A 12,052-nucleotide genomic window follows, 5' to 3' on the forward strand; every position below is an offset into this window, starting at 1 on the left:
ATTAGGTGATGTGCATCTCTGTAATGAGAAGGGGTGTGGTCTAATGACATCAACACCCTATATCAGGTGTGCATAATTATTAGTCAACTTCCTTTCCTTTGGCAAAATGGGTCAAAAGAAGGACTTGACAGGTTTAGAAAAGTCAAAAATAGTGAGATATCTTGCAGAGGGATGCAGCACTCTTAAAATTGCAAAGCTTCTGAAGCGTGATCATCGAACAATCAAGCGTTTCATTCAAAATAGTCAACAGGGTCGCAAGAAGCGTGTGGAAAAACCAAGGCGCAAAATAACTGCCCGTGAACTGAGAAAAGTCAAGCGTGCAGCTGCCAAGATGCCACTTGCCACCAGTTTGGCCATATTTCAGAGCTGCAACATCACTGGAGTGCCCAAAAGCACAAGGTGTGCAATACTCAGAGACATGGCCAAGGTAAGAAAGGCTGAAAGACGACCACCACTGAACAAGACACACAAGCTGAAATGTCAAGACTGGGCCAAGAAATATCTCAAGACGGATTTTTCTAAGGTTTTATGGACTGATGAAATGAGAGTGAGTCTTGATGGGCCAGATGGATGGGCCCGTGGCTGGATTGGTAAAGGGCAGAGAGCTCCAGTCCGACTCAGACGCCAGCAAAGTGGAGGTGGAGTACTGGTTTGGGCTGGTATCATCAAAGATGAGCTTGTGGGGCCTTTTCGGGTTGAGGATGGAGTCAAGCTCAACTCCCAGTCCTACTGCCAGTTTCTGGAAGACACCTTCTTCAAGCAGTGGTACAGGAAGAAGTCACCATCCTTCAAGAAAAACATGATTTTCATGCAGGACAATGCTCCATCACACGCGTCCAAGTACTCCACAGCGTGGCTGGCAAGAAAGGGTATAAAAGAAGAAAAACTAATGACATGGCCTCCTTGTTCACCTGATCTGAACCCCATTGAGAACCTGTGGTCCATCATCAAATGTGAGATTTACAAGGAGGGAAAACAGTACACCTCTCTGAACAGTGTCTGGGAGGCTGTGGTTGCTGCTGCACGCAATGTTGATGGTGAACAGATCAAAACACTGACAGAATCCATGGATGGCAGGCTTTTGAGTGTCCTTGCAAAGAAAGGTGGCTATATTGGTCACTGATTTGTTTTTGTTTTGTTTTTGAATGTCAGAAATGTATATTTGTGAATGTTGAGATGTTATATTGGGTTCACTGGTAAAAATAAATAATTGAAATGGGTATATATTTTTTTTTTGTTAAGTTGCCTAATAATTATGCACAGTAATAGTCACCTGCACACACAGATATCCCCCTAAAATAGCTAAAACTAAAAACAAACTAAAAACTACTTCCAAAAATATTCAGCTTTGATATTAATGAGTTTTTTGGGTTCATTGAGAACATGGTTGTTGTTCAATAATAAAATTAATCCTCAAAAATACAACTTGCCTAATAATTCTGCACTCCCTGTATGTATAAATGTATGATAGTCTATAGGAGCATCTCTAAGTTTAATTTCTTGTTAAATTTTTTGGGGGTATTTACCTTTCACTACAGCAGCAGCCCTTTATATTATTTATCACCATCATTGTTTCACCATAGCGCATGGATGCTGTTTTATTACTGATCAAAAAAATCTGCTTTGTGATATGAATTGGCCCTTAGCCTGGGTTCACACTGAAGGCGCGTTTGAAGTCGTTTGAGTTCAGCTAAACTCGCAAGATTTCAAACCCGCATTTTAGTCTGACTTCGGGAGCGATTTTAGAGACATTTGTGCGGGTTCCTGCACAGATGTCTAATGAAATCGCCCCCGAAGTCGCCAAAAGTAGTGCAGGAACTACTTTTGGGAATGGGTGCGGTGCCACAAAGTCAGTGTCGCACTGATTTGGACAGTGCTGTTGCTGGCAATAAATGGCGATTTGACATGTCACGTCGGCCCCATGTGAACGGGGGCTAAATCTGGGGCCAGCATTCTCAGTGATTCTCAACACTGCCGTCTTTAGTTCATAGAGTGGTTGCATAATTATGTCTAAGAAAACCTGCAGTGCTTCCAAAGAGCACTGCATAAATGTTGCGGATTCTCTCCGTGCTGGAATATATAAAATTCTGAAAAAAACTAGACGTACTGATCTTTTTATCTTCAGCACAGTGGCAATGTTTCCTGGGTTATCCTAGCATTTTACTGGTAATCTTTATGTCCTTTGTGTTATTAAAGATAATGTCTGAAATATGCTTGCCACCGTCTGTACAGAAAAAGATGTGATGCAGCAGACCTGGCACTTAGCTTTGCAGTTTACATTATACACAAGCCCTTTTTTGTTATCAAATGCTTACCGTCTGAGCCTTTTTTCTACCCATTTCCTTGTAAGGCAAACTTTCATTACTGGATGTGGGTAGTTGATTTTATGACCAACCTAAAAGCTTTCAGTCTCCTGGCAGTATAAACAATGGTTCATCTTTTTATATGTGCTGGATATGGCCTCACTCTGACCTACTGTGTGTATTCCTAATAGATATTCACAGATGATGGGTTATTACCCATCCTCCCCACATCAGAGTTGCACACTGCATGGGACAGGCATCCATTTACAATCGTTGTATGCAATGCAGAGTTATGAAGCAGGAAAAGGACTACAAGTCATAGACAGTTGTGGGTCCTACTTTCAGTTGCTTAGAGTTGGATGCAATCAATGCCTTCCAATAGTTATAATATTTCAGACACATTTGTCAACAAAATCTGCTGTGCATAGTTTTTTCTTTACAGTACTATTGCAATTCCTGTTGCAGACCAATAAATCTCCAGTGCTTAGAAATGGCTGTGGTTGGCTCAGGCAGGCTTGGACAGACATACAAAGGGCACAGTTTGAAGCCAGCATAATACTTGTTTTGTTACTTGTCTGAACTGCTGTTTTATTGCCTCCGTTTTAAGGATATTCTTCTGTACCCCTGTGCGGGAATACGACAACTTCTTTTTTTCCTCTGATTATGTGTGGTATAGCTGGTATTTAATTGCTTACCTTCTATAGGATGACAATGTTTAGCAATAGTGCGTGCATGTACAGTATGTATGTATCATATATATTCAAGGCAATTACAAGTATTTTATATAATTTTATATATATATGCAGTTAGTACTTATTCTGTTTTTATAAATATCACAGTCAATATAAAGTTTGTAAGAGCCCTTCATCACCACCTAGTGGTCAGCTAGTTTTTTATTTATTTATTTTGTTAATTTCTATATTCTATATTATTTCTATACACATCAGCTCCAACCTGTGGAAAAACTTACTACATCCAGTACAGGGGCCAGTGCATCAAAGTGTATTCTGGTCCAGTGCATTCAAACGAATACAGTGGCCAGTCCATACAGCCGACAGTACTACAACGGTTCTCCTCTTCTGTAAGACTGCTTTGAGTCATTGCTGACTGCAGGAGATAAAAACTTGGTTACTGTAGTCTACTTAAGGTGATTGGGTCACTCAGTCTACCTCTGTATCCCCTCTGGTATACAACAAGCTATGCTGATTGTGAGTAATTAGCTCCATTGCCTATAAAGGGGCATTGCATGTTTTGCACCATCACATACCTTGTTTCCCCAAAAATAAGGCCTCGTACACACGACCGAGTTTCTTGGCAAAAAAACAGCAAGAAACTTGCTGTTTTTTTTTTTTGCCGAGGAAACCGGTCGTGTGTATATTTTTCGACGAGGAAACTGTCGAGGATCTTGACGAGCCAAAAAGAGAGCATGTTCTCTTTTTCCTCGACGGGAATGGAGAAAATTGGCACGTTGAGTTCCTCGACAGCCTAACAAAGAACTAGACGACCAAAACGATGTGTTTCGCCCATCGAGTTCCTCGGTCGTGTGTACGAGGCTTCAGACTGGGTCTTGTATCAATTTTGGCTACAAAAAACACACTAGGCCTTATTTATTTACGGGATGTACATTAAATTTCCTCCCCCTGTCAGCTCAGGAGTCAGCATTGTGAAATTCTGTCATCACAAAAATAAACCTTAGTTAAAGTCCTTGTAAAATCATGTATTCCGTTCTATAAAAAGATTATATAATGCGCTGGGTGTCTCCTTGTGTAACTTTATTGTAACTTTATTAACTTTATTGAGAACCCTGCTCCAGACACTGCAAAGGGAGTGGACACTGACATCAGGAGGAGACGAGAAGAGCTCCGCCAGGTCACATGAGCGCCCTGCAATGTTGAAATAAGGTATTTTCAAAATTAAATTTACACAAGGAAACACACTGCACATTATATAATCTTTTTACAGAATGGATTACATGATTTTACAAGGTTTTTAACTAGGGCTTATTTTTGGGGTAGGGCTTATATTGCAGCCATCACAGAAACTCACACTAGGTCTTATTTTCGGGGTAACAGGGTAGTTGGGTGGTCATACTAATACAGCTTACTGTTGCAAGTAACCCACAAGCTTGAGACCCAATTTTCTCTGTGTACTAAACTGAGATTGGTGCTGTAAACACTGTGCCTTTTACACGTTTTACTACTCTGTTACTTATATCTCTGACTCTCTCTTTTAGTGGAGGACATTTCCTTTCTAATTTGGGATTTTAAAAATGTAGAGGATTCCATGTTGTTTCAAATTAAATAGTGTCTGGGCAGGGTTCTAATAGACCCAAAAATTTCTCCAAGGGGGTCTCCTTTTTGACCCATGCTCACCTTTGCTTTCATTTTCCAAACTTTGACTGATCAATTCCCTAAGCAGGGACCTGGTGATAGTTGACAGCTCATTGATTGTGTGCCAGATGGCTGTCCTTTCCAACTTTATCTGCAGCGCAGCGCTGGATGCTAGCCAATGTTTCAGGTAACCTCTTCTCTGTTAAAATCTGAAGGACAGATGCGGTGTGCGGGGAGGTTTGCTGGGGGCCCATGAGTGCCCCCCTCCTCTCGCGCCCGCCCATTCGGTTCAAATCATAATCTATACGCTACATGATAATTCACTTATTGTCTGTGGTACTGGTTGGCCCGGTCACGCACGACAACTCTTCTTCGGGAGACACCTCAGTTTTACAAACAAACCACCAGGCGGTCGGGGCTTACCCCACTCACTGCGTGGGGGAGGCCTGGCCGTTGACCTACTACCTGAATATTGAACCTTCTGCACTTTCCGTTGAAATTACTGTTCTACCGTTATTATCTGTTATGTATGTTTATTTTATTTTAATTTGTTATACTTTTTTGAAAAACAGACTTGTGCAGCACTTGTTGTATTTACCTTTGGCTACATTTATTGAGATGTACTGCCTTGCCTCTTACAAATAAAGATTTTACAAAAAAAAAAAATCTGAAGGACATTCTGAAGCCCACACCAGACTCTTTGGTCTGGTATGGATTTTGAGGGAAACCCCATGCCAAAAAATTGTGTGTAGCCCCCCCCCCCCCCAAAATCCATGCCAGACCCTTCTTGGAGCATGCAGCCCGGCAGGTCATGAAGTGTCCCCCCCCCCCTGCTGGACCATACCAGGCCACATGCCCTCAACATGGGAGGTGAGTGCTCTGGGGCAGGGGACTTTGGCTCTGGTGCAGTATTGGGAAGGGGGCCCGTGCCGTTTTTGTTTTTTTGGCATGGGGTTCCCTTTCAAGATCCAAACCAGAGTCAAAAGGCCTGGTATAAATCTGGGGGGGGACCCTACGTCATTTAAAAAGAAAAGGGGGTTCACCTTCAAGATCCTCAGCGCACAAGTCGCATACCTCAAGCCGGATTATGATGACCCGACTTGGATGCAATCTCCATTCAAATCAATGGGCGGAAAGTCGAATCAGTTAAGATAGTCTCATAGGGAACCATTGATTTTGACATGTAAAAAAAAAAAAAAAATGCTTGATGTGGCGTTTTTAGGCTGCAAAAAAAAAAAAATATGCCTGACACTCCTAAAAGTAACTGTAGGGTGTCAAACCAGCATTCCGCACCTGACAAATGCCATCTACCAGTATTGAAACAGGCACCTCTCAGGCAGCAATCGAATGGGCCAAAGGAAAAGCATAGAGCCTACAGTATACAAAGTAATTCAAGCAGTAAATCTCCCAGGATACACCATAGCTAGTCAGGCACTAGGACCAGGTCGAGAACCCTCCTGCTTGTAATGAAAAAAACACTAAAAACTAACCCAAAAAAAGGAAGAGATACATTTTGTCTCTTGAGGTGCCAGAAGAAACCAAAAATAAGCACAGCACTAAATAAAAGCGTTACCTTTGCACAATTCCTATTTTGATGACAAGCTGGCATATTTAGTTAACAGACCTAACAATTTAGGCAAGCCTACCATCCAAATGTTAATCTACCTAAAATTTTATATACGGTAGTATTCATGTAAAGACTGTATATTTTTTTAAGTTGTGGGATACTGTATGCCATAATTAAAAGAATGTAATGAGTTTTTGTAGGATAAATATTTTGAGCTACATTTGGTGTGCATGAATCTTAAGTGGGCCATTATAAATAAGCATGCAGTGTCAGTTAAATAAGCATTCTCTCCCTGCCTTATTTATACAGCTTGCAATATAGGATTAAAGGGAGAGGTAAGTGGCAAAATCCACACTGCACAATTCCCTCGAGTTTGAAGTCTCTTGAGTATGTGTGCAATGGCAGTGAGTTTTTGTTTGACTGCCAAATCCGTAACAAGCGAATAATTACTCCTCAGCTCCTGCTTTTTAGCCAGCAAAGGCTTACGCCAGACATATTTTGTGTTTTTGTATGTGTGTGTACTCACTGAAGCACAGACAGACACACACAAGCATTATATGCAAGGTATTTCCCCTTTAGGTCTGTTGAAGAATGAAACGTGATTGTGATTAATGTGTAAAATCGTTCACAATCTCTTGAGACTCTAAGCATCTTAGGCACTTACTTCACCAATGTTGTTTTCAGCATTACTCAGATTTTCCATAGCCTCTCATCGCTGAGACCTGATGTATGGAGCTATGTAAAATGTTAGTAAAAACATTATGTAAAAAAAGAGAATTTAAAACAAACCTAGAGTCTCCTTATAATTGAGAAGTTAAAAAGTACCTGCGCTTCTCTTCTTATCTTCATGGGTGCTCAAACCCAAGGTGCTCCATATTCACACATCGCATTCCAACTGTCCCACCCGCCTCTCTATTAATCAGAGAAGCATGGCTTGAGGCATTTGAGGTTGTCATATATTTGAAGCGAAATCTTCCATTTTAGGTCAGAGGATAAACACGAGTATATCAACAGCAGCCCATAGCTATGAGATCACTGTCTCCGAATCTAGCTATTTACAATGTCATGTTTATTATGGCAGTATGATGCACTTCTGCAGCCAAGCGCCAATGGAAACATCGATCAAACATGTTGATCATTATAGATATACCCAGAGATAAGCAGTGCCTGCCCACAATGCTTCCTCTCCTACTGTATGTACCCTACATGATAGATAAACATGTTGTGACAGCATAACATCCTTGCTAGCATCTCCAAACCTGATTAGGTTAGATAAATTATGTGAGATTGTAAAAGAACAGGATTGCAGAGTTTCCAGCACAAGCTCTAGCATACCTAATTATTATTCTTCACCTACACTCCAGGACACACTTTGAGCCACCTCATTTAATAACTGTACTCGGAGTTATCTCTGACTTCACTGCTTGGGTACAGATCCTGCCCCACTCTTAAATGTAAAAACGATTCTAGTAGCAACATCCACACATGTAGGACACCCAACGTTATAGGTGATTTACCAAAGATATGTAGCAGTACATATATACAGCACTTGCAGAGATCAAAATGCATATGCCAATATAAAGTGCTTAAAAAAAAAACACATTCAGAAATATTAAATTCAATGATAATAAACAGTCTCTAATATTTTGCTGGGTGCTCCAAACAGATAAAGTGCTTTGGTGCGCCAATGATAATTCCAGGTTCTGTGTGCTACACTCCCCTCTTGTGACCCCACTCACCAAAAATAATGGACCCTCAGCTTTGCAGTCTGTGGGTCATAAACGCTGTGATCTATTGATCTATTTTTTGGCCAAAATGTATGAAGAAAAATGACTAATTTGCAAAAAACAGAAACAAAGAAAAATGCTTTATTTTATACAGAATTTTTGGTCTTTTTTTCATTCATAAAGCAAAAGATAAAAAAAACAGCAGTGATTAAATACCACCAAAAGAAAGCTCTATTTGTGTGGAAAAAAAAAGACAAAAATGTTGTATGGGGACAGTGTTAAATGACTGGGTAATTGTCATTCAAAATGTGAGAGCATGAAAGCTAAAAATTGGTCTGGTTAGGAAGGGGGGTTAAAGTGTTTGTAAACCCATACAGACCACTTTAACCTACAGGTAAGCCTAGATTAAGGCTTACCTGTAGGTGCAAAAATATCTCCTAAACCTACATGGTCTAGGACATATTTGCAGAAAAGACTGCACCGATGTCTATGGCGCATGCACGCCGTAGACAACAGAGCAGGCGCACTGAGCGTGCCATTAGTGAGGGCGGTTGTGCCGTCACTGACGGCTCCCGCGCGCATGTGCGGGAGTGACGTCATCGCGGAAGTAACTCGGGTGTTAATGGCGGCGGCGGAGGTGAGGAACGAGAGTCGCTTCAGGGGCTTCGATCTCAGGTAAGTAATTCATAATGAGCTAGTATGCTATGTATACTAGCTCATTATGCCTTTCTCTTGCAGGGGTTTGTTTTTAAAGAAAGGATTTAGAGGGTTTACTTCTTCTTTAGGTGCACATTGGGTAAGTGGTTAAAGTGCAGAATTTACTTTAGACCCATCAGTGGCCCTTGTTGCTGACAGAAAATATAAAAAACAGACTCGACCCCCTAATGGCTACCTATCTCCTCCAGTGGGGTTTCTCCTGGGTCCAAACGGATGACATTCCTTCTTCTTTGCAGCTCTCAGTGATAGGTAATTATTTGGGGGATTTAAAGTGGTTCTCCTAACACCCTACTTGACTCTTCTCATCCATCCAGTCCTGTCCCGGCTGCAGCACCACTCTCCCCTCTCATTGTTTTCACAGACTCAGACTTTACTGAGGACAGCAGGAGCCATTGGTGCCACCTTCTGTAAGTTAAATCCTGTTAGGAGGGAGCAGGGGGTGTGGCCAAGCTGCACTATATGTGTCTATGGGCACACACAGCCCGACTCTGGAAAACACAGGTGCCACACAATGCAGCAACAATATAGTGGGAATAATGTGACTTTATGAGATGAGTCAAGTGAATCCGGCAGAAAGTAGAGGAGATATTGATATTGCTGGAAGTGGCAGAGGAGCTGATATCGTCTCCTTTGCATGGGCCTGCAAACTGTGCCTCAAACCCCTTTCCGGATTGACTGCTTACTGCACCATATAGCTTGACCAGACACTTTAAGTCTTTGGAGGAAAAGGCCCTGGCTGGGTATTGGACACAATTTTCTATATTTGTGCAGCTGGTAAGCGTGCACTTTGTGTGGTGGGGGATTCACTTGACTCGTCTCATAAAGTCACATTATTTTTACTATATTGTTGCTGTTTGTTCATAATTCATTGGAGGAACTTCCGGGTTTCAATATTCACTGGAGGACTTTACACAAGTTTTATGATTCACTATTTGGGACTTATTTTTAATGTGATTTTTTTTCATTTATTTATATTTTTTTATTTTTGTATATTTGGTCAATATGTCACTTTAAGAGCGAAGCTTATTGTTATTTTTTATGTGTATATCTCACTTTGAGTTGCTGCTGTGGTTATTAGGTTTGCATCCAGCGCAGTTTTTCTTTTTTTATAGCTATAAAAACATGTTTACCAAAACCAGGGGAAAAAAAAGTTTTGTCTTTCATACACTTTGTAGATTATCCATTGCCTGTGGAATAAACCCTATAAAAAGTCAGCGCATTCCTCTCTTGTAATAAACCATCTGCTCCTAATGATAAGTTTGCCCTCATAATAGTTATAATTCGCTCTTGCAATACAAATGAAAATGTACTTTTTACAAGTATTTACAAAGTGTGTTTGTGCATGTTGATTTGTCTAAATTATAGCACTGGTTTTTAAAGGTGTATACAAAAAAAAACCTCTGCAGTCTTGTTAACAAGCAGTTTGTTAGAAATGTGCCTTGAGGCTTTTTGAAGAATTGCAGTTTGATATTTTGTGACCTCTTGTCTCCTCCAGGACACTTTCTGACATTTCTGGAACCTGTAAATAATATCACAATTGTCCAGGGTCAAGCAGCCACCCTTCATTGCAAGGTGGCCGGAAATCCACTCCCAAATATGAAATGGCTGAAGAATGATGCGCCCGTTGTGCAGGAGCCCAAGAGAATTACCATAAGGAAAACCGAATATGGCTCACGGCTAAGAATACAAGACTTGGACACCACAGACACTGGATACTATCAGTGTGTTGCCACAAATGGAATTAAAACCATTAGTGCCACTGGGGTTCTTTATGTCAGACTTGGTAAGTATTACATTTCAATTTTAAAGCTGAATTTTAGTGTTTAATAAACCCCCATTCCCTACTTGAACCCCCCTTTCACCCAACACGCAAAAAGCAAAATACATGCATACCCTTTTTCCAAGTATTCAATGACATCACAGGCCCTTCCTTTTCTGCTGCAGTAGCAGTGAGGGACTGAGCTGGTGGCCAGGTAATGAGTTCTGTGCTGTAACAAACTGAGCCCACACTGGGTGGCACCACCACCACAGGGGGCAGGTCAAGGGCAGCCTGGGCTCAGAGGAATTTGTGGGTTGGATGAGGAAGACTGAGGGCATCTAACGACAGAAAAGTTATATGGGGAAAAGCTCCTGAATGAAGAGAAATATTGCAGGATAAGCTGTTTTTATCTTCAACTGGCTGTTATTTTTAAATAGTTCTGCTTTAAGAAAACCTGTCAACAGCCAAGGCAATTCAACCTACATATATGAATTAATATTACATAAACAGAGATCACCCTCAGTTGAAAATGTATATCAAAACCATAAATAGTTCAGAAATGTACAGTAAATTATATGTCATATGTTTACTTTTCCTTTACAAGTTAAGCTGGACCTATCATCTTTTACCTCCCAGTTCTTTCTCTTGTTGGTCAGTAGCACTGCCAATTACATTAAAGATACACTGTCACATTGTTTTGAATAGGCAGCATATTTCTATAGGGCCCCCTCTGCCTTAGCTATACTCACATTGTTAGCAACCCCCCAGTCATATGATAGTGGTGGGGCTTAGCAATTGGCTACTTAACCTGTTCTGTAAGTGGGAGTAGGTCACATGACCCCTATACCCAGAACCTCCATCCAGCAGCAGTGGAGATAGGCTGGATCACTAAAAATGTGAATATAGGGCCAGATCCACGTAGACCGGGCGCAACTTAACTTTCCCGATTTAAGTTACACCGCCACAATTTTTCCAAGTTAGTGCCCAATCCACAAAGCACTTACCTGGAAATTTGCAGCGGTGTAACTTAAATCTGTCCGGCGCAAGGCGGGCCCAATCGAATGGGGCGAGTCCCATTTAAATTAGGCGCGCTTCCGCGACGGACGTAATGCGCATGCTCCGTCGGGTAAATTACCCGACGTGCATTGCGCTAACTGACGTCGCACCAACGTCATTTGCTTAGACGTTAACGTAAATGGCGTCCAGCGCCATTCACGGACGTCTTACGCAAATGACGTTGATGTTTAAATTTTGACGCGGGAACGACGGCCATACTTAACATGGCTTAGGAGAACTAGGGCTCAGCCCTAGTTTTACGCTGCGTAACCTGACGGAAACTACGTAGATTTAGATCGACGGGACGTTCGGGGATCGCCGTAAGTCTTCATTTGCATATTCTACGCCGGCCGCAATGGCCTCGCCACCTAGCGGCCGGCCTAGAATTGCATCCTTAAGATCCGACAGTGTAATTCAATTACACCTGTCGGATCTTAGGGCTAGCTATGCGTAACTGATTCTATGAATCAGTCGCATAGTTAGAAACAGAGATACGACGGCGTATCTACTGATACGCCGTCGTATCTCGTTTGTGGATCTGGCCCATAAAACACACTTTCACTTTTCCTTAAATTGGCAAAGTGTCACGGTAC

General features: G+C 41.6%; 1 protein-coding gene across 1 annotated transcript in view; it reads left to right on the top strand.

Moving 5' to 3' along the window:
• The window catches only part of ROR2 (receptor tyrosine kinase like orphan receptor 2), a 160,678-nt gene that overhangs the window by 119,459 nt on the left and 29,167 nt on the right, over positions 1-12,052 (top strand). The window contains exon 3 of the mRNA XM_040354812.1: positions 10,140-10,427. Within this exon, the coding sequence (XP_040210746.1) occupies positions 10,140-10,427 (288 nt within the window). The remainder of the gene's footprint in view (positions 1-10,139; positions 10,428-12,052) is intronic.

Source organism: Rana temporaria, chromosome 1 (assembly GCF_905171775.1).
Source record: "Rana temporaria chromosome 1, aRanTem1.1, whole genome shotgun sequence".
NCBI lineage: Eukaryota > Metazoa > Chordata > Amphibia > Anura > Ranidae > Rana > Rana temporaria.